We start from the raw sequence: 26713 nt of genomic DNA, 5'->3' as shown, positions 1-26713 counted from the left end.
TCCCACGGGAAACTGGAAGCTGTTCAAGGGAGGTTTTGAGTGTGCCACTTTTTTTCTAGACTCTCATCTTCATAACCTCAGGTACCTGATAAATAATTATTTATATTTTCCCACATTTGCTTTAATAGTTAAACTCCTAAAAATCTTGGACCTAGGTCCAGGCTTGTATAGGTAAGGCTTGTATACATAAGTATAACACCTCTTACCATAGACGGAAACAAACTTTAAAAACTTGTTCTCTGTTGCTTTATCCTTACATTAAATATAATGGATGTGTTTTCAGAACTTGAGGGGTACTTCTTTCTTTTTTTTTCTTTTGTATAAGACCTCTCTTCCTATAAAATTCCCTTAAACCAGTGTGGCACTTAAATCTTGTGTGGCACACAATAGGTTGGGGAGCCAGAAAGAATGAAGGCAGGCTGTGACAGTTCCTTCACTCCAGGAAAGGATTATGTCTCAGGAATGGCAAGTCACTTGTCTCTAACTTCTCAAATTTCCAAGAATTCCAGTTCTTGCCTCATTCCTTCTAGTCAAGGATCCCTTCTATTGCCTCCTATGCTAATTGTGTGAAATGTAAGTCACTTGCCACTCTTGAGACACGATTCTTTTCTGGAGTGAAGGGCACTTTCCTTCACTGCATCCCTGTGTAGTGTCCTCTTCAAATACATTTCTCCAGCAGAGACTGATTAAGTGAGCAGTAGACACTCTAGAATTGAGCTATGAAGTGTTGTTGCTGAAACTGTGTCCTGTTTCCAGTGGGTGAGCAGACAGTTGTGCGGAGCTTTCCCATTGCCTCCATCACCAAGGAGAAGAAGATTACCATGCAGAACCAGGTGCAGCAGAACATGCAAGAAGGACTGCAGATCACATCAGCATCTTTTCAGGTATTAAAAAAGGAAGCCATTCTTTTACTATTCAAACATTTTCAAAAATCGAATGATATGGCCATTTTCTGTGATCGTGTGCTCAGAAGTTAAGAGAATGAGGATGGGGAAGCTCAGAGGATCTGAGAGGGCAATCATTAACTAAGTAAACTCGTGAATAGTCTTGGATTTAATCCCTGGAGCCCCTCTGCCATTTCTAAGTGATCTTAGAAACGTAGATACATACAGGTGGTTCTCATTCTCTGCCAAGTTATGGCTCAATACCTGTTTGATGTAGCCTTCAGATAAAAAGCATTTGTCTTAGCATCTATTTCAGAAGGAATCTCTTTATGGCTGTTCTGTGGAAAATATAAAGTATAGCTAGAGCTAAACTTCTTTTTTGTTTTTGTTTTTTTGTTTTGAGACGGAGTCTCACTCTGTTGGCAGGCTGGAGTGCAGTGGCTTGATCCTGGCTCACTGCAACCTCCGCCTTGTGGGGTACATGCAATTCTCCTGCCTCAGCTTCCTGAGTAGTTGGGACTACGGGTACGCACCACCACGCCCAGCTAATTTTTGTATTTTTTATTAGAGACAGGGTTTCACCATGTTGCCCAGGATGGTCTTAATCTCTTGGCCTTGTGATCTCTCCGCCTCGGCCTCCCAAAGTGCTGGGATTACAGGCGTGAGCCGCCGTGCCTGGCCAGCTAGGGCTAAAGTTCTGTTGGTACTAGTTGCATACCCCTGATGAAGCAAGGGGTTTCTGCCTATATCAGGACCTGTAGAGTTACTGACGCAAACCAGACCCTGGAAGAAGTGGCCTTTTCTTAGTTTTTCATTTTTTTAAACTCTCAGTTTGTAATATTTTGCTTTTCCTATTCTTGATGACTTCTCAGATTTTTAAGAATGCCACTTCCTGCCTCATTCCTTCTAGTCAAGGATCTCCCCTACTGGCTCCTGCGCTAATTGTGTGAAATGTAAGGCTGCTGACCTTTAGACCCCAGGCCTCCCATCACCTGAAACCATTGGCTGCCTAGCGATTTCCTCACTGTTCCAACTACCAAAGAACTCCACACTCGAATATTCCCTAGCTGTACCGATTACAATTCTAGTCAAATGGATTTTTTTTCTTCCTACATCTGTTGTATCTGGGTAGGAAGAGACTTTATTAGGCCAAATTCCCTATCTGGAACCAACCAGTTGAAAAATGAGAAGAGCATGTTTGCTAGTACAGTTCCCTATCCCATTGTAGATGAAATAGTCTTAAAGAAACCAGCTTGAAGATACATGATTTTCCTTACTAACTAGACATGTATGGCAAGTAAACCTTTTTAAGGTTTTTATTATTATTATTATTTTAATTTAAAAATTGTATGTTATCCAAAGTCCCTTCAGCCTCCAATGTCTTGCCATTGTGTATTATTACATTCTGTTATTTGGGGGAAAGTTGCCTAGAAATCCTTAATGCTTCTTATGTTTAATCTCTTTTGCTTCTAGTTGATTAAGGTAGCATTTGATGAAGAAGTCAGTCCAGAAGTAGTAGAGATCTTTAAGAAACAGCTGATGAAGTTTCGTTATCCTCAGTCCATTTTCAATACCTTTGCTTTTGCTGCTGGACAAACCACCCCACAAATAATTTTACCAAAACAGAAGGAAAAGAACACTTCTTTTCGGTAAGAAGAAAGACAAGTCTCTTAATTTCAGCCCTCCCATAAATGATTGCAAAAGAAATGACCTATCCTTTATGTCCAGGTGTAAGCGCTCGCTGTTTTCATTCACTGTTCTGTTTCTGTCAAGCCCATTGGGCCAAGATCATAAAGTTATGGAGCAGCATTGATAAATGTAGCAAGTTTCAAAAACGAAAGCCACCAGAGGCTTTGACTGTCATGTCCATTGCTCACATTGCATTATTATAATGTGAAATTCTATTTTCTCTTTTTTCCATATTGATCATTTTCTAAATGCTTTTGACCAGTCCCTTCAGCTTTTATTAATATCCAGGCCCAGTGGACAGATTTGCTTTGATCTAGAGATAGGAGGCTTTATTTTCTTTTTCTTTTTTTAGTAACTATTTATTTAGAACATTTCAAACTTACAGAAAATTTAAAGCAGTAGTACAAAGAATTCCTGTATATACTTTTCCCAGATTCACCAATAGTTTCTAATTGGGTCCATTTGTTTATCATTATCTCTCTCGTATATACACATATTTTTTTGAGCCATTTGAGTTTTGTATATAAGATGTCCCTTTATCCTTAAGTACATCATGATACATTTCCTAAGAACAAAGACATTATCTTTTTTTTTTTTACTTTTAAATTTTATTTTAAAAATTTATTTATTATACTATAAGTTCTGGGATACATGTGCAGAACGTGCAGGTTGGTTACATAGGTATACAAGTGCCATGGTAGTTTGCTGCACCCGTCAACCTGTCATCGAGGTTTTAAGCCCTGCATGCGTTAGCTATATCCTAAGGCACTCCCTCCCTTTGCCCGACATTATCTTATATAAGCACAGTACAGTAATCAAAACCAGAAAATTTAATTAATATAAAACTCTTACCTAACCGGAGTCTGTATTCACTTTGTGTTAATGATCCTTTTTAGGTACTTTTTTATTCCTGGTCCAGGATCTAATCCAGGATCACGCATTGCATTTAGTTGTCATATTTCTTTAGTATGAACCCTTATTTTCTGATTAAAGTTTTTAGAAATTTATGTTGAAAATTTTAAACTTCAGTTATTACAAATAACAATCGTTTTAAATTATCTTCCATTAGTGATAAAATATAAGGGATAAAATTTCAGTTCATTCATTCACTGTTAACCATGTAGAATTTGGACATCTGCGAACTTTGCAGACTTTGGAGAAGAGGCCTTTCCTTTGCCTGAAAGTAGGGTAGATTGGGGATTATAGCAGAATTGAGGTTCCAGACAGTATATCATTCCTCAGTTAACAGCTAGCTACCTATATTACTTGGTAAGCAAGGGAGACCAGGAATATCGAGATATGGGGTGCCGAAGTATGAGCAGATTCCTAGGGATTTATAGCAGTGGGCCAAGCATCTTGTCTTAGCACCATAGGGTCACAGAGTAGCCTCTGATGTTTGTTATCCCAGCCCCAGCCTTCAATGGAAGAAACAAAGCTTCGTGTGGTATATTACATTTAGAAACTATCAGAAACACGTATATTTATATTCATTTTAGAAATATATATCTGTATCAAGCCTGTTTTATCAGTTGCAACAGAGATACAGCAATTTAAAAAGTTTAAGAGTTGCCTGGGTATATGAAACAAAAGATATAGCTTCTGGGAAAAAAATTTCAAAAATCCCATTGAGCTTAAGTTACACCTAGTGTTACAGCTCTTTTAGAATTTGTCTAGCAGGCTTTCCAGTTTTTGCCAGAAAGCCTACTAATAAAAATAAAAGTTACACAAGTGATTTACAGTAGGTTTAATTTAGGAAATATCAGTATCGTGGCCGGGCGCAGTGGCTCACGCCTATAATCCCAGCACTTTGGGAGGCTGAGGCGGGTGGATCACGAGGTCAAGAGATCAAAACCATCCTGGTCAACATGGTGAAACCCCGTCTCTACTAAAAGTACAAAAATTAGCTGGGCATGGTGGCACGCGCCTGTAGTCCCAGCTACTCGGGAGGCTGGGGCAGGAGAATTGCTTGAACTCAGGAGGCAGAGGTTGTGGTGAGCCGAGATTACGCCATTGCACTCCAGCCTGGGTAACAAGAGTGAAACTCCATCTCAAAAAAAAAAAAAAAGGAAATATCAGTATCTTATGATTCCTAGCAGTTATCTCAAACTTGTTTTATAACCTTCAGCTTTACATTGCCGACAACTAAAGACAGAGTCTGGTGAAACTATTTGACAATGAAAGAGGCCTTATCACTTTTTACTGAATCGCAAGAAAACACCAACAGAGTTCTTTGTCATAGAGAAGAATATAATCAAGGACAGTCTTCAGAATCTTCACCTTCATCTGATTAGTCAGGAGATAGGTTCTCTGTTTAATTCTCTGGATTGCCTATATTTTTCCATCAGCAAGAAGGTTGTAAATTGAATAAATAACGTACTTTTAGGTCCAAGTGATTTACATCCTAGTTTCCCTTTCATTAAAGTTGATTCTCAAAAGGGCACTCAAATTTCTGATTTCTTACTTTTCTCCTCTTAAAAAAGGGGAATTATATATTTTTTATGCTTCAGAAGGTTTACAACTAATTAGAGGCAGGAAATCACATATACACACTTAAAACAGTAAAGAAATAAGCAAATGTGTTGCCAACTATAAAGGTCATATAATCTCAGAGAAAGTCCTGTGAGTTGGTAGAAAGAGAGTTTGAGTGAGTAGAGAAGGGCGCGGACTGGCTTTCCATGTAGGAGGACTCCAGCAAGCATGCTTTGCGGGAACTGTGGTGGGGACAGTGGCATGGGGATAACCAGACTGCGTTCAGGGGAAGCTTGATCAAAAAGCCAAACCAAGGAGTTTAGATTTGGGGTGATAAATAGTTTGTGTGTCACTTTATGTTTTCCTGCACGTTTTGCCTAAAACAGTATCCTGATGACAATGGTACCTTTTAGGAAATTCGTCTACTGCCATATTAAAAGTAACCTAAAGAAGGAGAGGCTTAACAAAAGTCTAGACCAGTAGTGGCTGTGAGAAAGGAGAAAAAACAATTTGAGCTATGTAGGTGTCAACAATACAAGTAGTGTTTTTATATTAAGTTGACATTCTTTTTGGTTTTATGACTTGTAGCACCTTCTCAAAAACAATTGTGAAAGGTGCCAAAAGGGCAGGGAAAATGACAATTGGGCGACAATATTTACTGAAGAAGAAGACAGGGACAATTGTGGAAGAAAGAGTAAATCGTCCCGGATGGAATGAAGATGATGATGTATCTGGTATGTGAGAACTCGAATTTCCTTCATTATTCAATTTTATTTCTTATATGAATAAGACAGTAAGATGTAGTTGCACTTAAATCTTGATTCACAAAAGCCTAGATCTCATGAGAAGACAGAAGCACTTACCAGCTTCTTAGAACTGGGGAAAAATTATTTTCCCAGTATCCCATTGTTCAGGTAACATTTTGTTAAATTGTACTTCTTCACTAAATCCGTATAGCTAATCAGCCAGTTTTAAGTGGGTCTCATTAAAAGAAGAAAGAAGGAAACCTCACTGCCTAGGAAATTTCCATGTAGGGTAGTCCCCTCTGTCTTATTCTTCTAGAACAAGAATTTAACATAAGGGCGTTGAACATTTCAAGCTGAAGATTTCAGTTTTTGGTAAGAACACTGTTGGTTCTCTTCATCAAAATGGAGGACCCAAGATGAAGGAATACTTCGGTCATAAGAAAAAATACTTGCTAAATATTTGAAAGAACAGCTACAATACCTCTCAGTGGGGAAAACAGAGGCAGAAAATTAGTGCAAACTGTTTCCCATTCTTAACTCAGTATCAAATCAGCACTATGGAGAAGCTAATATAATGGGAGGCAAAATGCCATGACACCCTTTTTCCCCGCCTCATGATCTTAGAATCAGTCACCAGTAGTTATTCAAGAACTACTGCTGACAACAACAACATGTTAAGAAAGAAACCTCTCTGGGCCTGGTGGCTCATGCCTGTAATCTCAGCACTTTGGGAGACTGAGGCTGGCAGATCACCTGAGGTTGGGAGTTTGAGACCAGACTGACCAACATGGAAAAACCCCATCTCTACTGAAAATACAAAAAATGAGCCGGGTATAGTGGTGCATGCCTGTAATCCCAGCTACTTGGGAGGCTGAGGCAGGAGAATCATTTGAACATGGGAGGCGGAGGTTATGTTAGCCAAGATCATGCCATTGCACTCCAGCCTGGGCAACAAGAGCAAAACTCAGTCTCCAAAAAAAGAAAGAAAGAAAGAAACCTCATCTTTAGAGAGAGCACTAGCTAACAGGTCTCCATTTCAGTTGCTGGGATAAAGAACCTATGTGGGCTGGGCACAGTGATTCATGCCTATAAGCCCAGCACTTTGGGAGGCTGAGGCAAGCAGATCACTTGAGGCCAGGAGTTCAGGGCTAACCTGGCCAACATGGCAAAACCCTTTCTCTACTAAAAATACAAAAAATTAGCCAGACGTGATGGTGAGCGCCTGTAGTCCCAGCTGCTGAGGAGACTGAGGCATGAGAATTGCTTGAACCTGGGAAAAGAAGGTTGCAGTGAGCCAAGATCATACCACTGCACTCCAGCCTGGGTGACAGAGCGAGACTGTCTCAAAAAAAGAAAGAAAAGAACCTATGTGATTTTGTATATGTGTATGCATGCCCTGGGTGAGAATATATATACAAAAGCTTGGGGCAAAGAAAATACCCACCATTGCATTACTGAAATAAGCATTTATTGAAACACTGGTCTTTTCACAGTCATGTCAAACCATAAAAATATTATTGCTACCCATCACTATTGACTCCTCTAACTCAATTTTTTTATTATTTCATGGAACAAAACCTATTATTCTATGACGATTATTCTACTAAAAGACCAAATTATACAATGTTCTTTGCTCCTCTGAAAATAAAAGGCCAACACATATAATTGATACCTGATTATACTGTATTGTGAAATTCACAAATTGAAACACAAATTGAAGTTCACAAATTGAACTTCAAAAAAATTGTTGATTTTTTGCTTTTTAAAAATATATTTTTAATGAAAGAAGGCCATATCTTTGCCTGCACATTAGTACTTTGAGTAATTTTCTTTTTTTTCTTTTTATTTATTTATTTATTTTTTTGCATGCACTTAGGGCATAAGAGTATATGAGTAATTTTCAAAAACTTTGAAAACGTGATTTGATGTCTCTTACTTTCAGAATAAATAGGGAAGTAAATTAGGACAGTTTTTAACATGAAATTTTTTTTTCAGTTAGAACATGCAGTACCAATTAGGAATGTCCTTTAAAAAAAAAAAAAAACCTCCCTAAAAAAAAAGTCTCCCTAAAATACTTGATTATCGAGTAAATTCTTCCCACTTAAAATCATAAAGGGCTCCAAAGAGATGTCTTCTTTCCTTTCTTCTCATTTGTAACCTGTGATTGCAAAACTGTAAGGGGGTTTCCCATGTATACCACATCCTCTAACAAAAATATTTCCAGGAAAAAAGTATAACTTATTTATCCCTCTCTGAGGAAATAGATTCTTTTTCCCTCTAGTTAACTTCTGATTAATCCAGAAATTTCTAATAAAAGTTTATGGTCTGAAAGGTAAACTGAAATCTGGGTGATGAGTTTGTATAGTGATTATGTAAAAGATAAACTTTACTGACAAGTTAGCCTGAATGAAACAGAAAGTGTAGGTAATGAATTCAAAATTATATTGTTTTTAGAAATTATTTAAATGGTATTATTTTCCTGACATTTTTAGTTGAATTAGTGTTATTTTATTTCTTGACTATTCATTATAGTTTCATTTATGTTTATTTAAGTGTGATTCCTCACAGAAGTTACGTGATTTAATTTGTGATATACATAATACTTGTCATCCTAATATAAACCTGTCTTGGTGGGTCTTCTCCAAAAGGAAGTTTGTTGTTGTTGTTGTTTTGAGACGGAGTCTCGCTCTGTTGTCCAGGCTGGAGTGCAGTGTTGTGGTCTTGGCTTATTGCAACCTCCACCTCCCGGGTTCAAGCAGTTCTCCTGCCTCAGCCTCCCGAGTAGCTGGAATTATAGGGGCTTGCTACCACACCCAGCTAATCTTTTGAATTTTTAGTAGATGGCATTTTACCATGTTGGCCAGGCTGATCTCGAACTCCTAATCTCGTGATCCAACCGCCTCAGCCTCCCATAGCTCTGGGATTATAGGCCTGAGTCACCGCACCTGGCCCAAAAGGAAGTTTTTAATCCTTTGCTTTGAGCTAATCATTTCTTCAATATCTGTCTCTATCATCCCAGTTTCAGATGAGAGTGAGCTCCCCACAAGTACCACCCTGAAGGCCTCAGAGAAGTCTACAATGGAACAGTTGGTAGAAAAAGCTTGTTTCAGAGACTATCAGCGTTTAGGTTTAGGAACCATTAGTGGCAGCTCTTCCCGTTCAAGACCAGAGTATTTTCGAATTACTGCCTCTAACAGAATGTATTCACTCTGCCGAAGGTAAGTGTGTCTGTGGGCTCCAAAGAGAGGTCTTCTTTTCTTTCTTCTCATTTGAATCTTTAATAGGCCATTTGCATCCATAGCCCAGAGATAGATAAAAATGCCTGAAAATAAGAACAGTGTCTCCAGGATATGAGCAAGCATCTCACTGGCATTCTCAGAACAATTACCTTACTGAGAAGTACCTCTAGTAGGTGAAAAGGTGAAAGGTAAAAGGTAAAATACTTGCTCCCTTTATGAATTTCTCTTGTCTTTCTCTTCCCAGTTTGCATCTTTTAGCATGACTAAAGGTAATTTGAAGTAAGAATAGGATTTACCCAGGCCGATAGAGGGCGGGAAAGTCTTTTGTAGGCTGGGGAGCAACAAACTCTTTCTATAAAGGGTCATTTGGTAAATATTTTCATTTTGTGAGCCATAGTCTCTTGTTGCTGCTATTCAGCTGTGCCACAAAAGCAACCACAGACAGTAAGGAAATGAGTGGGGATGGCCAGTTTTGGCCCACAGGCTATAATTTGCTGACCCAGGTGTAGACAAGGCTTTCTTATGTGGTCTAATTAGATTATTTCCAAGGAAATATTACTTAAAGGATGTAAATGAAGAGACTTTTTTTTCTGTTCTTGTCATCTCTCACTGTTTTTCAAATACGTGAAGCCCTATTCCATGCTTTACTATATGTAAATATATATTTTCTAAAACTACATTTTCACCATCTGTAAATTTAGTCATTTTCATCTCCAGGTAAGTTGTTTTCTTTGCATTTATAAATTCCTGTTTTAATTAAACAGCTCTGAAAGCACTTTGTAAATGTAAGCTTTGTACATATTTTAGAAAGTTCTCTTCATGTTACTGTTGTTTTCAACGCTGTTGCCATTAAAGATAGATATGACATTTTAAATGACAATTTAAGTTTACAAATACTAATGTGAAACTTGAGAAACAAGTTGGGAATATAGTTAGAGACTGTGGCCAGATAAACATTTTGCATGAAGTGCTGAAAAACTGGGACTCTGAGTATGCAGTAATTTCTCTGGAATTCTGTCATTCTAACTAGATTTTCTCTGAAGATAAGTCATGTTGTTGGGGTGTGATGTCCTGCTGTTTGGGAAGTTTGCTATCAAAATTATGCCAGCCATTGAGAAAACAAACTCATTTATCATTCCAATCTGTCAGAAGTAAAATCAAATTTTAATAGGTGACTTAATAGAACACTTGTTATAAAGCATTTATGGTGGTTAAAAATACATATCTATTAAGTTATTGGAAGGAAAGAAATGGAATAATAAAAAATAATCCAAAGGAAGGCAAGAAAGGAGAAAAGGGGACATAGAACAAATGGAATAAATAACAAGTAGTAAGATGGTAGATTTAAGTTCAAATATATCCATAATTGCATTAATTTGTGACTGAATGCTCCAAAGAAAGAGAATAGCGTTTGCTTTCGCCGAGCATGGTGGCAGGCACCTGTAGTCCCAACTACTCGGGAGGCTGAGGCAGGAGAATTGCCTGAACCCAGGAGGCAGAGGTTGCAGTGAGCAGAGGTCATGCCACTGCAGTCCAGCCTGGCAACAGAGCAAAACTTCGTCCCAAAAAAAGGAGAAAAAAAGGGAGAAAAGCTTTCTACTGCATTTAAGGGACATATCTAATATACAAGTATACAAAAAGATAGAAAGTGAAAGTTTAGAAAAAATAAAATATACCATGCAGAACTACCTTTAAAAAAAAGTTGTTGTCACTATATGAATATCAAAGTAGACTTTAAAGTAAAAGCAATAAGGAAGGATGGTTCATAATGACAAAAGGTTTATTTTTCACACAGCAGTTTATTAAGACCAAGTGGAGCTTATTACAGGAATAGAGTACTGGCCTGATATCTGAAAATCAGTCAGTGTAATTTACCACATTAACAGAATTAAAAAGAACTTCATTATATAAAGAAAAGCAGTTTTGCAAATGCAAAATACACTTTTGAGTATTATTTTTAAATTTGTATTTCTGTAAATTCTTTATTCTTTGTCACATTTATGATTTTTAGAAAAAAGCTCTCAGCAAAATAGAATAAGAATGAGTTCCCCACAAGTAGCACCCCAGACGCCTCAGAGAAGTCCACAGTGGAACAGTTAGTAGCTCCTTAATCTTCTGTCTTAAAAATTCTACATAAGAAATTACTTACTTTAAAAATAAATAAAATATTAAAAGTTTTTTCTCTGAAATCCAGATGCCCATTATCACCATTTCTATTCAGTGTTGTACTATAGGTGTTAGGCAGTGCAAAGAGGCTAAAAAAGTAAACAAAGGTATAAAGATTGAAAAGAAAGAAAGAAAACTGCCATTACTCACAGATGACCGAAATGCACATTAGAAAATCTGAAGGAATCTACAGATAAACTTTTAAAATTATTAAGTGGATTTTATAAGGTCACTAGTACAAGGTCATTTACAATAATTTGTCATATATGCTAAAAACAAATTGTTACAAAATGAAATTTTCAAAAACTGATGCTGTTTTGGTACTATTTCTACTATTTACAGTAGCACTAAAAAACATTACTTAGGAATGAATCTAACAACCTGTGCAAGACCTCTACATGGAATACTTAAAACAGTATTGAAGATCATCAATGAGCTAAATAAGTACATATTTCAAGTTCTTAGAATATTGAATATTCTAAAACTGAATTTTCCTGTATTTGTTCTATAGAATCAACAAAGTTCCAATCTCAGCAGAATATTAATGGAAATTGAAAGGATAATTCCAAAAGTTACCTAAAAATGCAGACGGCAAAGAGTAGTCAAGATAGTCTTACAGAACAATACTATAGGATGTCAAGGCTTTTTGTAAAGCTACAGTAATTAAGACAGTATAGGATTGACACAAGGATGGACAAACAGACCAATGGAGCAAAATAGGAAATATATTAAACAGAAAGAGCCCAACATATGTGGACAGTTGATTTAAGATAAAAGTAACACTTAAGAGCAGTGCATAGATTTTTTTCAATAAAGGATGCTGGGAAAAATTAATCTTGACCCCTACCTTATACCATTTACAAAAGTTAATTTCCATTGGCCTATAGATCTATATGTGAAAGGTTAGAACAATAAAACAATAGGTTGGTTGTTAATTGATAAATGTAGAACTTCGGTACATGAGGAGATACCATCAAGAGAGTAAAAAGGCAATAAAAAATGGCTGGAGACTTGAACAGGCACCTCACAAAAGAGGATATCATGGGAGGAAAAAAGATGCTCAACTTATTAGTTTTCACATAAATAAAAATTTAAGTTTCAATGAAACTACTATATACCTTCCAAAATGATTACTGTTTAAAATAGACCAGCAGTACAAAGTGCTAGGAAGGACGCTGAGCAAGTGGATTCTTATTCGCCCCTAGTAGGACTGTAAATTGGTTAAATGACTTTGGAAAGTTGTCTATTGGTGTCTGAACATTTAAACTTCTGCTAAACATATTCTTAACCTATTACCTAGAAATTCTCCTCTTATGTGGAGTAGAATTTCTAACAGAAATACATATGTGCTCCAAAAGACATCTACAAAAATATTCATGGCAACATTATTAACATTAAAAAACTAGAAACTACTCAAAATCAACAAGAGAATAGATAAATAAATGGCATTATACTCACACAATGAAATACTGTACAGTAATGAAAACAAACAAACTACAGGTCAGTACAGTAACACGATGGATCTCATAAACAGAATATTGAGCAAAAGAGGCCAAACATGAAATAATAAATTCTGTTGATTCCCTTTATCTAGAATTCAAAAAGAAGCAAAACTCGCCCACATTGTTAGCAGTCAGGATAGTAGTAATTTTTTTTTTTTTTTTTTTTTTTTTTTTTGAGACAAGGTGTTGGTCTGTCTCCCAGGCCAGAGTGCAGTGATGCAATTTCAAATTACTGCAGCCTCAACCTCCCTGGCTCAGGAGATCCTTCCACCTCAGCTTCCCAAGTAGCTTGGACTAGGCACATGCCGCCAAACCTGGCTGGTTTTCTTCTTCTTTTATGTATGTATGTATGTATGTATGTAGAGAAGAGGTCTCACTATGTTGCCCAGGCTGGTCTCGAACTCCTAGACTCTAGCAGTCCTCCCAGCTTGGCCTCCCGGCATGCTGGGATTGCAGGTGTAAGCCACTGTGCCAGGCAGGATAGTGGTAATCCTTAAGGAAGAGGGGATAATAGTGACTGGGAGGAAATACAAGTTCTTGGATGCTTGTAGTGGTCCATTTCTTGACCTAGGTGGTAGTGACATCACCTAGGTTTTGAGCATTTGTATGTGAATTATGCTTGAATTAAAGTTTCCACAGAAGCTTCTGAAGCCTAGTCTAACTCTTGAGAGTTAACTGTGGAGCCCAGAACTGAAGGCTCTGAGTAGTGGGTTAGAATGGGTGGCAGGGAAATTGATATCTTTCATTACAAAATGAGACTGGTACTGAGAGTCGCTTCTATTGGTCTTTAGGCTCAACACTATTTGCCCCAGCACTAGGGCTATCCAGTTGTTAGGAAAGCCAGTGTCTGGTAGCAGGAGAGAGCCATAGATCTTGTATGTAACAGAGCATAGTCTGTGTGTGGTGCTCATTCACAGTGGGAGGAGGAGATGGGCCACTACAGGGGGCAGGGAGGGAAGGAGTCATTGAAGCAGCTCCTGGAGACATTAAACATGACTCCCTTATCTAATACACATTGTATCTGGAAGCAAGTTGGGAAAAACCCTTATTCAAGTGCAGATAGAGGGTCCTAATTATGGAACTGCCTTGTCAGTCTTCATGAGTGATTAATTATGTCCGTAGCTTTGTCTTTTCATCAGTTTGTGGTATTAGAAAAATTCAGGCCACAGCTTCCTAGCACACCATAGCCTTAGACTTTCAGAATGCTTCCAATATGGAAAGTTAATTTGGCATTCAGTAAGGCAGCTGAAGGTTATGATTTATGTGACCATAAACTGGATTTCCTCTCCCTCTTCTCAGCTCTGGTTCTTATCAAGAAAAGGGAAAAGAAGTTCTGGAATTGGATAGTGGTGGTAGTTGCACATCACTGTGAAAGTACTAATTGCCACTGGTTCGTATACTTAAAAAAGGATAGCATGGTAAATTTTATATTATGCATATTTTACCAAAATTTAAAAATCACCAAAAACAAGATACAGGATTAGTGGTTAGGAGGTTATAAATTTAAAATCTGTTTAGTGTAATATTTCTAAGTAAACAAAAAAAAAACAAGTGACTCTGAAACCCACCTATCTTCTTGCATTTATTAATCTATATGTACTTTTATATGTTGTTTTCCTAACATCATATCCCGTATCTTTATAAGCTAATCTTTTAAAATAAGTATCAACATGTAGTGTTATTAACTAATTAAACTCATTTGATATTTGAACATATGTTCTTATGCCAAAAATAATTTGGTTTGGTTTTTTAGGCCTTTCACCACCTCAGGTAGTCTAATATTGGCATGCTCTATCCTCTGCTGTCATCTCAGTGATCTATGATTTGTTGCCAGTTTGATTGTCATTCTCATAAAGTTGATATTAATCTGCTAATCTTATTGTAAGGCAAGGGAAATAGTTCAACAGAGGACTTTTAAATAATTCTACATAGTACTTTTATTTTCTAAGCTTATTCAGCAGAAGTCTGCAATATCACTGAAAGGGACTCTTCAAAAAAGACTACAGATCAGTGGATGAGTTAGCTATTTTCACCATCTAGGGATTTTCTTCTCAATCCCTGAAGAATTCAGGAGCTGAAACTAAGTTCCGTATTTGAAATATGTTGGCCAGGCACAATGGCTCATGCCTGGAATCCCAGCACGTTGGGACGCTTCCCACTTGAGCCCAGGAGTTTGAGACCAGCCTGGGCAACAAAATGAGACCCTGTCACTACAAAAATGAAAATAAAATTTAAAAATAAATAAATATATCTTATCCTTTAACTAATATGTTTCTGAATCTTAGAAAATTATGATATTAATATTCATATTCTTATATTCTCTCTCCCTCTTCTCTCATTTCTTTCTCCTTCTCTTCCCCTCTGTTCCTTCCCCCAATCATTCCCTTCTCCCTTCTGTGTCTCTGAAGCTATCCTGGCCTTTTAGTCGTACCTCAAGCTGTACAGGACAGTAGTTTACCGAGAGTAGCCCGCTGCTATCGACACAATCGCCTGCCTGTTGTATGTTGGAAGAACTCAAGAAGTGGTACTCTGCTCCTCCGATCTGGAGGATTCCATGGGAAGGGAGTCGTTGGTCTTTTCAAATCTCAGAACTCTCCTCAGGCCGGTAAGCATCTCTCTACAGCAGTTACCACCCGTTCACTTAAGGGTATTACTAAAAATGAAGTAACATCTGGGAATGGTGCCTTTTCATCAAGTCTTGTCTCACACACAAACTTTTCCACTTTGCTACATACAACATGTACAGCTTAAACAAGAACTATATTTGGTAGTGTGAGGCTCCACATTGAATTTGACATCTTAATATGTCTGGTCTGTACTTGGATTTTAACAGAAATTAATAAAGTTTGGTTCTAGGCGATTTTCGTTCCAGCAAACCAGAGTATCCACAGATGGAAACTAGATTATACAAATCTTTTTTCTTTCTCTTGGGAAGCATCCAAATACATTTAACAGCTTCAGAGGCAAGAAGAGATTCTGTGCCATGTAATCTAAAATATACATCCTCATTCTTACAAGTCATACGCACACATAAGGCAGCAAACTAATGACCCCAAATGCCGCTTCAGGAACTTTCAAGCAAAGAGGTTTTTAGGAGGCTGGTGAAATAATAAGTACAGCTGTCCCATTTTCTGAGGATACTTGCGAATACCATGTTTGAGGTCTTGAACTCAGGAGCTATTTTTGCTGACCTCTCTCATCACTTCTGCCTCATAATAGATGCTCAAAAAAAAAATTAAACAGTGGGCCACTAAGATGTCAGATCTAGTTTAGGGATGGCTGCATTCTTTCACCTTTGGAAATGTGGTAAACTCAGAATCTGTGGTTTAGCAGGTAGAACCATGTCCTTTTTGAAAGTCAGCCAATGTCTTTGATCATTAGGTTGACTCAGGACAGCACATATATAATGCTGTAGTGTTCCACCTGCCTTGGAGTCTCACTATTGGTGTAATTGAAGGCAATTGGCTTTTAACTGTTTCTCCTCTGAAACCCTGTGTGCTCCCAAGCCACTTGGTGGGTATATTGGAACTTAAGAAGAGGCCAGGTGCAATGGCTAATGCCTGTAGTCCCAGCTACTTGTAAGGCCAAGGTGGGAGGATTGCTTAAGCCCAGGAGTTCAAGACCAGCCTCGGCAACGTGGCAAAACCCCACCTCTACAGAAAAATACAAAACTTAACTGGGCATGGTAGCACACTCCTGTAGTCCTAGCTATTCAGGAAGCTGAGGTGGGAGGATTGCCTGAGCCCATGAGGTAAAGGCTGTATTGAGTCATGATCACGCCACTGCACTCCAGCCTGAGTGAAAGAATGAGACCTTGTCTCAAATAAGTGAAATAATAATAAAATATGTAAGTTATGTAAAATTAGTGAATCCTTTTAGGAACATCAATAAGCATATCGCTGAGCTTTTAGTTGCAAAAAAATTGATACTTATTCCACTGGTTGCTGATTTTTAAAATCTAAATTTATTATATTTCATATTCAATTCACACATTTGCTCACAACTAATATCTTTGAAATTGCAGTGCATCTTAAAATTCATGTGATCAGAAAGAATAGTGTCATAGTTTAAATGGCAACATTTTGTATTGATAGGCAATTTTTATTGTTAGGCAATAAAATAACAGTGAATCTTAGAATTGATGACATATTAGAGTTGATAAAATACAATAATGCTAATTATTTTCTATTCAGTTTGTAAGAAATTGTATAAATATCTATTGTCCTTGTAGTGAGTCCATCCCTATGCCTCTTTAAAGCATCTGGGCTGATTTCAGTGATTCTGTTTTGTTTGAGGCAAACCAGGCTCATATGCCCATCAACCCAGAATTGCTCTCACAGTTGTTTCCATCTGTGTATACTTTTTGCTCCTTTTTTAGAAGGCCCAGGGAATCTGGCAGTAGTTACTCCTGTCTTCTCCCCATCTTCTTCCACTCTTCCCTCTACAAATCCTTATAGGCTCATGTCCCCTGTGGGTCTGTGTGGCAGAATTGAAATAAAGTTAGTGGTATTGGAAAGTTCTGACCTCTACCCATTCTAGGATGTCAAGGGAACCTACTCTCAAACAATAACCTGGTCAGGATGGTTGGGGGATGTCATCGAGGAGATGTTGTTGTTTGTGAATCTTCATTTTGAGTTGCTTGGACAATGAGAAGCTATGCCCTGTGCTTCCAAGCCTAACCTATGCTTGGAAGGATAGCCCTGTGCTGTTTTCCAGACCTGGGCTCTTTCTGGAAGGATAATGGCAATCAAGAAGTTGGTATGGTAAAATCAGCATTACAGTGAAGGATTAGCCATTTAATAGACTGGCAATTTAAGTGGGGCTGGTTTCTATATTTGGGTGTGGTAACTTGAAGACTGTATAGAGAAAAATAAGCATAGATAGATAGATAGGATAGATACTTTTTTTTTTTTTAACACAGAGACAATTTATTTTATTCAATATATTTTCCTTTTATAGCTCCTACCTCCTCTTTAGAATCTTCCAGTAGCATAGAACAAGAGAAATACTTGCAGGCCTTACTGAATGCTGTTTCTGTCCATCAGAAACTCAGAGGCAACAACACTCTTACTGTCAGGCCAGCCCTTGTTCTGTCTCCAGGTAAGATTTGATAATGCTTCCCTTCTTGACAGCTACTAATGAAAGGTCAGTTCTGTTCCTAGGGTTATTTGTCCCATTATTTGTTATTTGTTATACTCTATCTTCACCAAGACTTGAGACTTAAAAGTTTTACCCTAAAGGGTTTTAAGTTTAGCTCCTTTTACTTAGAAATATGCCACTATTAATGTCTAGTAAATAGTAACTAAGTTTAGAGACGCGGTTATTTCTTTTTTTGTATTTTTAGAGATGGGATCTCACTATGTTGCCCAGTCTGGTCTCAAACTCCTGGGCTCAAGCAGTCTTCCCACCCAGCCTCCCAAAGTATTGGGATTACAGGTGTGAGCCACCACACCCAGCCCAGTTATTTCCTTTTTAAAAGTGTAATAAGAGAGGATGTGGGGAATTTAAATAAAGTCACCCTTTTTTCCCCATATTTGTCTTTCATAGACTTTAAAATATTATGATGTGAAATATGTAAGTTGAACATGTTTGTTAAATGTGTATTTATTAAAATCATCATGGATAAGCTTGAAATTCGCAAAATTTCTGCAGCCTATTAAAATTTTCAGTACAATTTGTTTTCACTGGATTTGGATGAAGCCATTAAGACTTGTACTAATATTCTGTTTCAGTTATCATGTGATGGAACCCCAAAGGGTTCATGTAGAGGTAACCCTAATGTGTTAGACACAGGAGCATGTGACTTGAGAAGTTGGACTCTTTGGCTTAATCAGCTATTTGAATTAGCTCAACATAAGCAGAAAGTGGCTTTTCTTGTAAAGTAACACCATGCATGCCTTGCTCCATTTATCATTAAATTCTGATTGCACTTGCCAAACCTAACTCTATAATCTTGCAAATGTGTGTTATGTTATCTCTGATTAATAACAACATTGCCTTGTTATCTCTAATAAAGCTTTTGGTACTTAAAAGTACAGTGTTTGGCAGCAATTAAACGTGCTACACATGAAGATAACTTTTTGTCATTTGAGTAATGTTAACCCAAACAACATGGTTTTTGTTCTTCTTTTTGGCTGACTTTAGGGACTGAAAGGAGGACTGCAAGAATGTCCACTGTGCTTAAGCAGGTAGTGCCAGGACATTTGGATGTAAACCCATCCAATAGCTTTGCTCGAGGAGGTCAGTAAGATTGATTTTATAACTGAGCACTGATGCAAGCTTAAAAGCAGAAAACATTTTTCTAGATAGCTGATATTTTAAATCAACTAATTATGGTTTGAATTGTTGTCGATTACCCTCTTCTGAATGAATGGTCAAACTTGCTACTAGCATGATAACAGATGAGCTTAGTCTCCTGGGACAAGAAGTATAATAATTGCTGATGTCATATACGTTGATAAGTTTGGGACCATTAGGAGGTAAGGAAAGCATGTCTAAATGATGAGTCAGCCCTGATAGTATTCCATGATACTCCAGATTTGCAGGTCAGAAAGATCAATCAATCACAGAAGTATAGATAGTTAAGGAAAGGGATTCCAGACCCAAGGAATTCCAGGGCCTTTTATTTTGCTACTGTCCTCTGAAACACTGGCTTGGAGGATAAGACATCATGATATCCAGGTAGCTGCTGGCATGAAGAAATAGAGAAAGGCTGAGTTTTTGTTCTTTTAAGCTCCAAAGGTCATCCACTTAGTTCTCTGGAAGTTTTTGTGAAATTGTTTCACTTTGCAGAGGAAATTACAGACCAGATTTTTTTTTTTTTTTTGAGGTGGAGTCTTGCTCTGTCACCCAGGCTGGAGCGCAGTGGCACGATCTCAGCTCACCCCAAACTCTGCATCCTGGGTTCAAGCAATTCTCCTGCCTCAGCCTCCTGAGTAGCTGGCATTACAGGCACATGCCACTATGCCCAGATAATTTTTGTATTTTTAGTAGAGACGGGGTTTCACCATGTTGGTCAGGCTGGACTCAAATTCCTAACCTTGTGAGCTGCCTGCCTCAGCCTCCCAAAGTGCTGGGATTACAGGCGTGAGCCACTGCACCTGGCAAGATTTTTTTTTTTTAAGACAGGGTCTCACTTTGTTGCCCAGGGTGGAGTGCAGTGGAAGTATCATAGCTAACTGCAGCCTCAAACTCCTGGGCTTGAGCAATCCTCCTGCCTCAAGTTCCCAAAGAGCTATGACTACAGGTGTATGCCACCACACCCAGCTAAATTTTTAAAATACTTTTTGAGACAGTATGATGCTCACTATGTTGCCCAAGCTGGTCTTAAACTCCTGGCCTGAAGCAGTCCTCCCACCTGGGCTTCCCAGAGTGTTGGGATTATAGGTGTGAGAAAGCACCTGGCCCCAGATATCTCAACTGTAAAGTCCCACTGTCTCACAATGGAGTCACAGAATCTTAGACTCTTCCTCTCACCCCTATATAATGCTGAACTCCCTTAAAAACGTAGTAAGTAGACTGGGTGCGGTGGTACATGCCTGTAATCCCAGCAATTTGGGAGGCTGAGGCGAGTGGATCATCTGAGGTCAGGAGTTCGAGACCAGCCTGGCCAATGTGGTAAAACCTCGTCTCTACTAAAAGTACTAAAATTAGCCAGGTGTGGTGGTGTGCACCTGTTGTCCCAGCTACTCAGGAGACTGAGGCAGGAGAATCGCTTGAACCCTGGAGGCGGATGTTGTAGTGAGCCAAGATCACACCATTGCATTTCACCCTGGGCAACAAGAGCAGAACTGTCTATCAATCAATCACACACACTAAGTAGGTAATCTTGTTTCTCTTGAATGTCATCAGTAATGGGAAACTCATTTCTTCCCCCAAAAGAATCCCTTGCATTTGTGAGCAACTCTACGTGTTGCTTTCTCATATTGACTACCACTTTTACATATTGGCCCTAGTTCTGTCCTCTGAGGTTAGAAAGTAAGTCTAATCTCCTACACGAATATCTTCACAAAAACCTCTTGGCTGGGCACGGTGGCTGAAGCCTGTAATCCCAGCACTTTGGGAAGCCGAGGCGGGTGGATCACGAGGTTAAGAGATCAAGACCGTCCTGGTCAACATGGTGAAACCCCGTCGCTACTAAAAATACAAAAAATTAGCTGGGCACGGTGGCGCGTGCCTGTAATCCCAGCTACTCAGGAGGCTGAGACAGGAGAATTGCCTGAACCCAGGAGGCGGAGGTTGCAGTGAGCCGAGATCACGCCATTGCACTCCAGCCTGGGTAACAGAGCAAAACTCTGTCTCAAAAAAAAAAAAAAAAAAAAAAACTCGTACCAGGCTTTCTACAAAATTCACTTTTTCCCCTTTTGAAAACCATACATATCTCCTAGTAGTCATATTGGTCCATTGGATGCTTTCTTTTCCTGCCTTTAGTTAACTCTAAATATCCCCAGTTCAAATGGTTGTAGTCCACTCACCAACCTTATCACCCTGAACACTCCACAGAATTGAACCCAGAACTCTAGGTGCTCACAGAGCCTAAAACTGCATTGGCAATGGGCAGAGCCCCATCACTAGGTTAACCCATGTGGAGATTAGTATCATTTTAAATCACTGTCTGCTTCACATGTGCTGTTCTTAAAAATATACTGGTCTTGATGTTTGCTTTTTGGACCTACTAGCAGTGCTATAAGTAGAAAATGTCATGGTTTTGGATGTGGATATTTTAGACCTTTCGATCCTGATTCTGTGTACCAGTGCATTTGCTGTTTTTGCAGGCTTTTTATCATCCATAGATTTGATCATTGTTGTCATGTGATTCTTTGTTTAAAAATATGTTGAACAAGCCAGAGCTAAGGGCAAAGACCTACAGCAAAATAATATATACCTCTCTGAAGAAAAAGATCAATCTGTTCATCTGTACTAGTTATGGGTCTTCTCCCTAAAACTCACCAGGCCCATATTTCTAAATCTTTGTCAATCCTTTTAATCCAATATTTGCCAGTCTTTCAAACAATTAACTGCATCACAAAGGGTTTTTACGGTTATTTTGCCATGACTTATTATAGGAGTCAGTGCTTTTTCTTTTTGAGATGGAGTCTTGGTCTGTCACCCAGGCTAGAGTGCCGTGGTGCGATCTCAGCTCACTGTAAGCTCTGCCTCCTGGGGTCAAGGGATTCTCCTCCTGCCTCAGCCTCCCAAGTAGCTGGGATTACAGGCACCCGCCACCACACCCAGCTAATTTCTGTATTTTTAGTAGAGATGGGATTTCACCATCTTGGCCAGGCTGGTCTTGCACTCCTGATCTCCTGATCCACCTGCCTCGGCCTCCCAAAGTGCTGGGATTACAGACGTGAGCCACCACCCCGGCCACTTTTTCTTAAGTAATTATAAATAGTCCATTGATAATCCATTCCTAGAATTTGGGTCAGCATCAACATAAAGGTTCTACTTTACAAAATCGACTTTTTTCCGTTTTGAAAACCATACACATCTCCTAGTAGTCATATTGGTTTCTTGGATACTTTCTTTTCCTGCCTCATCAGAACTTTCTGTAACTGCAGGATTTCCTAAGAGCTTTCCACCTTCTTCAGTCATCACTCCCATTAATGTGTCAGTCCTTGAAGTTGTATTGGTTTCCTAGGGCTACCATAACAAAGTGCCACAAACTGGTGGCTTAAACAACTATAGTCTCACGGTTCTGGAAGCTGAAAGTCCAAGATCAAGGTGTCCGGAGGGTTGGTTCCCTCTGAGGGCTGTGAGGAGGAATCTGTTCCATGCCTTCCTCCTAGCTTCTGAAGGTTTGCTGGCCATCTTTGGCATTGCTTGGCTTCTGGAAGCATCACACCTAAATCTCCGCCTTTATCTTCACATGGCATTCTCCCTCTGTGTCTCGCTCCAATTTCTCCTTTTATAAGCACACCAGTCATACTGAATTAGGGGCTCATTCTACTCCAGTATGACCTCATCTTAACTAATTATATATATTCTGAGGTACTGGGGGTTAGGACCTACTATAAATTTTGGGAGGGGGACACAGTTCAACCCATTACAGTCATATGTATCATTTTTATGAATTTTTAGAGTACTATAATTTTAAAGTTTAAGATACAGACTTCATTCTTCTCATCATTTCTTTCTCGGTGGATTCGAACTAAAATATAGAACAGTGACTTTCTCTAAGGTTCCTGGTATTTCAGTTGCTAAGCACTCTTGCTTGTCAGAATTTGGTTTGAGATGCCTTTGCCCTTACTGCTTTATTTATGTGAAAGTTTGTACTGTCAGCAAGGCAAGTCAGTAATTTTTCCACTCAACTTGTAGAGAATGCAACTTTCAGCAGATGTCTAGTTAAATGAAGCCCTCCCACCCTGCAACCCGATCTTGTATTTTGCCATTGTACACATCACCATGTTATCTATGCCAGCATTTGGCCGAGTGGCCTGTAGTATAAATTGTAGCTGCAAAATTGTCTCTCCTTTTCTGTTGGCACCTAAGGCTCATGGATTTTCAACAGTCTTTTTCTTTTTTTTTTTTTTTTTTTTAGACAGAGACTTGCTCTGTCGCCAGGCTGGAGTGCAGTGACACGATCTTAGCTTGCGGCAACCTCCAACTCCCAGGTTCAAGTGATTCTCCTGCCTCAGCCTCCCAAGTAGCTGGGAGTACAGGCACGCACCACCATACCCAGCTAATTTTTGCATTTTTAATAGAGACGGGTTTCACCATGTTGGTCAGGATCGTCTCGATCTCCTGACCTCATGATCCCCTCACCCCAGCCTCCCAAAGTGCTGTTATTACAGGTGTGAGCCACTGCACCCAGCCTCAACAATCTTTTTCAATTACATTACCATCTCTTTTTTTAATGTCGGCCTCCAACTCTTGGCTTCTTTTATACAAGGGTATTCCCCGTAGTGGTTATATTCTTATCATGACTCCATTCTTTGCTAATCCTGAAGATGCCTAAAGTCACCAGAAGGCTGTATTTAACTTTTCAGTTTAAAATCTCCTATTTAACTTATGACCACTATATGCATATCCGAGGCTATAATTATTATTTCTGACACCCTTCTCAAGTACTTTCTGCTGAAAATTACTGTGCATTTGGCTTGTTTCCTTATGACAGTTTTTACTCCTAACCAGGTACTTGTCATTTTGGCATCTTAAGCTAAAATCCAGAAATGCAAATCTCACTCTTTTACTCCATCTCTTAACTTTTCACTCCCAAAGCCTCCGAAACCTTCTGAAGTCCCAGTGATGAATTGGACAAAGAGATACTGCTGTCTCCTGACACCTTCAACGTTCTCTGTGATCTGTAGACCTGCTTTCTGTGTTTCTTCTGATAGTGTCATTCCTCCTCAAAGTAGGAGGAATGGACTGGGACAAGCAAGTTAAGGAAGTCTCAAAAGATTCTCTGTTAACATGAACATGCCAGGCAGACACACATTCAGATTGGCCAGGGCAAGACTAGGTATAAACACACCCATGCCCTGCAAGCAATGCATTTCCTTGTACCTACTCACAGTACAGTCTCTTCATTCTTCCAGAGTTACGTACCGCTGTGGGAGGAGCCTCCTATCATTTAATTCTTTTTCTTCTTCTTTTTATTTATTTTTACCCTACCCCCAGTTCTTCTCCCTAACCTTTTTGTTTTTTCTTCTCTGTTTTCACAATACTTTTCAGTCCTTTCATTGTCATACAGTCTTAGTTCCTAGTTTTCTTACGTTATTTTCACCGTGTGCCTCTCCTGGTCTGACGAGCCAGGGTTAAAATTGACCTTCACCCTTTCTTCAGTCAGGACAATCACTTTGCATTCAGCATGCATGTTGGTGAGTTCCTAATGCAGGGGATGCATCCTTTTTCACACAAGAACCACTTTAAAAGTAAGAAGTGAATAGATCACATTGTTTTTCATTTAAAATTAAAACAACATTTAAGCCCAATGGGTGAAGCACATATACTTACAACTTAGATAAATGTCTTTATTTAGTAGAGAAATGCCTTGAGAAAAATCAGTACTGCCTCTCAAATACCAAAATATAATAGTCAGGTATATTTGAGAAGTAACCACATGGAGGCAGCTTTTTAATTTTTCATCCCTTACATTTTAAGTTTCTCTACATGTATAATTTTATCATTGAAATAACCTCCAAGATAGGTATATAAAGAGGTCCAGGGAGATTAAGTGACCTGGCTAAGGCCACACAGCAAATATTAATATAATTGGGACTAGAATTAGTTGAGTGTTGCATCTTATCAGTGCAGATATATTTAGTGAATATATCTGGGTCTCCATGCACTGGGCCAGGTATAAGATCACAGTGATGAATAAGGACCCACATGTGACCTAAGCATCTCTTTTCCTTCTCCTCTTTGGTCTGAACATAGTGGAGGGGAAATTATACCAGTGCAAAGGAAACACTGGTTCTCTAAATAATAATGCATTCCTATGGGGAAAATGAATGGCGCTGTATCATCCGTGAAGCAGTCAGTCCCCTTAGCCAGTTCCTACTGATTGGGCCCAAGGTCACATGGTTCCTCAGGTAGCAGTACATTAAGAGTTTAGTTACATTCTGATTCAAACCAAAGTCCCACTACTTGCAATGTGCAAATTAGGGAAACTCTTAATTCTCTGTCTTCATCTTTAAAATTAAGGAATAAATAATATAGATCTTTCAAGTAGTTATGAGGAATGAACAATAATATATGTAAAACATTTAACTTAGTAACTAGCCCCTAGTAGCATTTTAATAAATGTTAGTTGTCATTATTATAGTTACTGTTGTCATTGCCATTGCCTAATACTCTGCAGAAAGTCGGTATTCGCATTTGAATTGCTCTGAGCCTTACTGACCTAAGGCAGGAGATGGAAGGCTATGCCCTAGGTCTAGCCAGTGACTTTCAAACTTTTTTTATCATGACTTTCAGTAAGAAATGCATTTTATACCTGTTTGTATATATGCCTATTCATTTTATATCACAATTCAGGTAGTACTAAGGCACATGCAAAATGTATCATGTATATACTGAAACCAAAGTTTTGTGAAACAGTATTCATCTGTACCACATGCAGTGCTCATTAGTATTTTCAACTGTAATGTTTCACTTTTTAAAAAGATACTGATTTGACCTACTAAAGTGATTTCCCAAGCCACAAGGAGGATACTGCAGTTTGGAAAAACACTGCTTGAGACGCTTTGCTGGTGTTAAGTGCCCAGAACATCTACAGATCATTCAGGAAATCTAAGTAGACCTCACCACCAACAACCAATGCAGTAGTCTAATTCCTTTGGTTAAAATGACTTCCAGATGGGATTATAATTCTCAAAGCCCCCTTCTGGCCCCATATCAGTACTGGCCATTTTATCACTGCTGATTTTCTACTAATTGGCCAAAACTCAGCAGTTTTTCATTGATGAGCCTCTATCTGGGGGAAGTCCTTAATGTTTTTCATTTAATATCCCTGTTTTCGCTCTTGCAAATAATAGGATTCAAGATATAATAATGAGTCACAACAGCTCACAATGGATTGGTCTGCAAAAAGTAAATAATCATACAAATTCTTTGAGTGCCTATATTTCAGGCTTTCAGCATAGATACAAGAACAGACATGATTAGGTTCCTGCCCTTGCAAGCACATGTAAACCAAAAAGTATCTGAGGCAGCTCTCAATAAATTTAGAAGTTTATTTTGCCAAGGTTAAGGACACACCCTGGAGACAGGTCTGTGCCTTTCTCCAGCAATGATTTTGAGGGCTTTAATATTTAAATGGGAAAGAGGGAGGGTATGGTAATCCACATGTTGCAAGAGACAAGGAGCAGGTAGGGGAAGAGTCAGTTACGTGTTCGTTTATAAGATAAAGTGAACATAGAGTAGCTACCTGCTGAGAAATTTAACTTTTTAACTAGAGCTGTTTGCTTAAAAATAAAAGGAAAGGCAGCTTCCTGTATGTCTCAGCTTTCAGCTTAATTTTTTCCTTTTGGCATAGTGAACTGGAGTCTTGAGATTTTGTTTTTCTTTCACATACA

The 26713-nt window shown here is 38.7% G+C and overlaps 1 protein-coding gene, 1 long non-coding RNA gene and 1 other non-coding gene across 7 annotated transcripts in view; 2 read left to right on the top strand and 1 right to left on the bottom strand.

Annotated features, from left to right (window-relative positions):
* The window catches only part of LOC118145816 (uncharacterized), a 167323-nt gene that overhangs the window by 71984 nt on the left and 68626 nt on the right, over positions 1 to 26713 (bottom strand). The gene's annotated exons all lie outside the window — the stretch shown is intronic.
* The window catches only part of SBF2 (SET binding factor 2), a 495691-nt gene that overhangs the window by 422951 nt on the left and 46027 nt on the right, over positions 1 to 26713 (top strand). For 2 of the 4 annotated variants that reach the window (XM_054242059.2, XM_017977899.4), the window contains 7 exons: positions 757 to 884; positions 2358 to 2533; positions 5631 to 5776; positions 8808 to 9006; positions 15104 to 15300; positions 17655 to 17795; positions 18840 to 18935. In XM_054242059.2, coding sequence (XP_054098034.1) covers positions 757 to 884; positions 2358 to 2533; positions 5631 to 5776; positions 8808 to 9006; positions 15104 to 15300; positions 17655 to 17795; positions 18840 to 18935 — 1083 coding nt within the window. The remainder of the gene's footprint in view (positions 1 to 756; positions 885 to 2357; positions 2534 to 5630; positions 5777 to 8807; positions 9007 to 15103; positions 15301 to 17654; positions 17796 to 18839; positions 18936 to 26713) is intronic. The other 2 variants (XM_054242060.2, XM_002755039.7) reach the window with 1 other exon arrangement.
* Positions 4217 to 4278, top strand: LOC118145963 (U7 small nuclear RNA). Its single transcript, XR_004731437.1, has one exon. It is a non-coding gene; the product is annotated as a U7 small nuclear RNA (small nuclear RNA).

The sequence above is a fragment of the Callithrix jacchus genome, chromosome 10 (genome assembly GCF_049354715.1).
Source record: "Callithrix jacchus isolate 240 chromosome 10, calJac240_pri, whole genome shotgun sequence".
NCBI classification, from domain to species: domain Eukaryota; kingdom Metazoa; phylum Chordata; class Mammalia; order Primates; family Cebidae; genus Callithrix; species Callithrix jacchus.
Note: the sequence above shows the minus strand (reverse complement) of the source record. Positions and strands in the feature narration are given on the sequence as shown.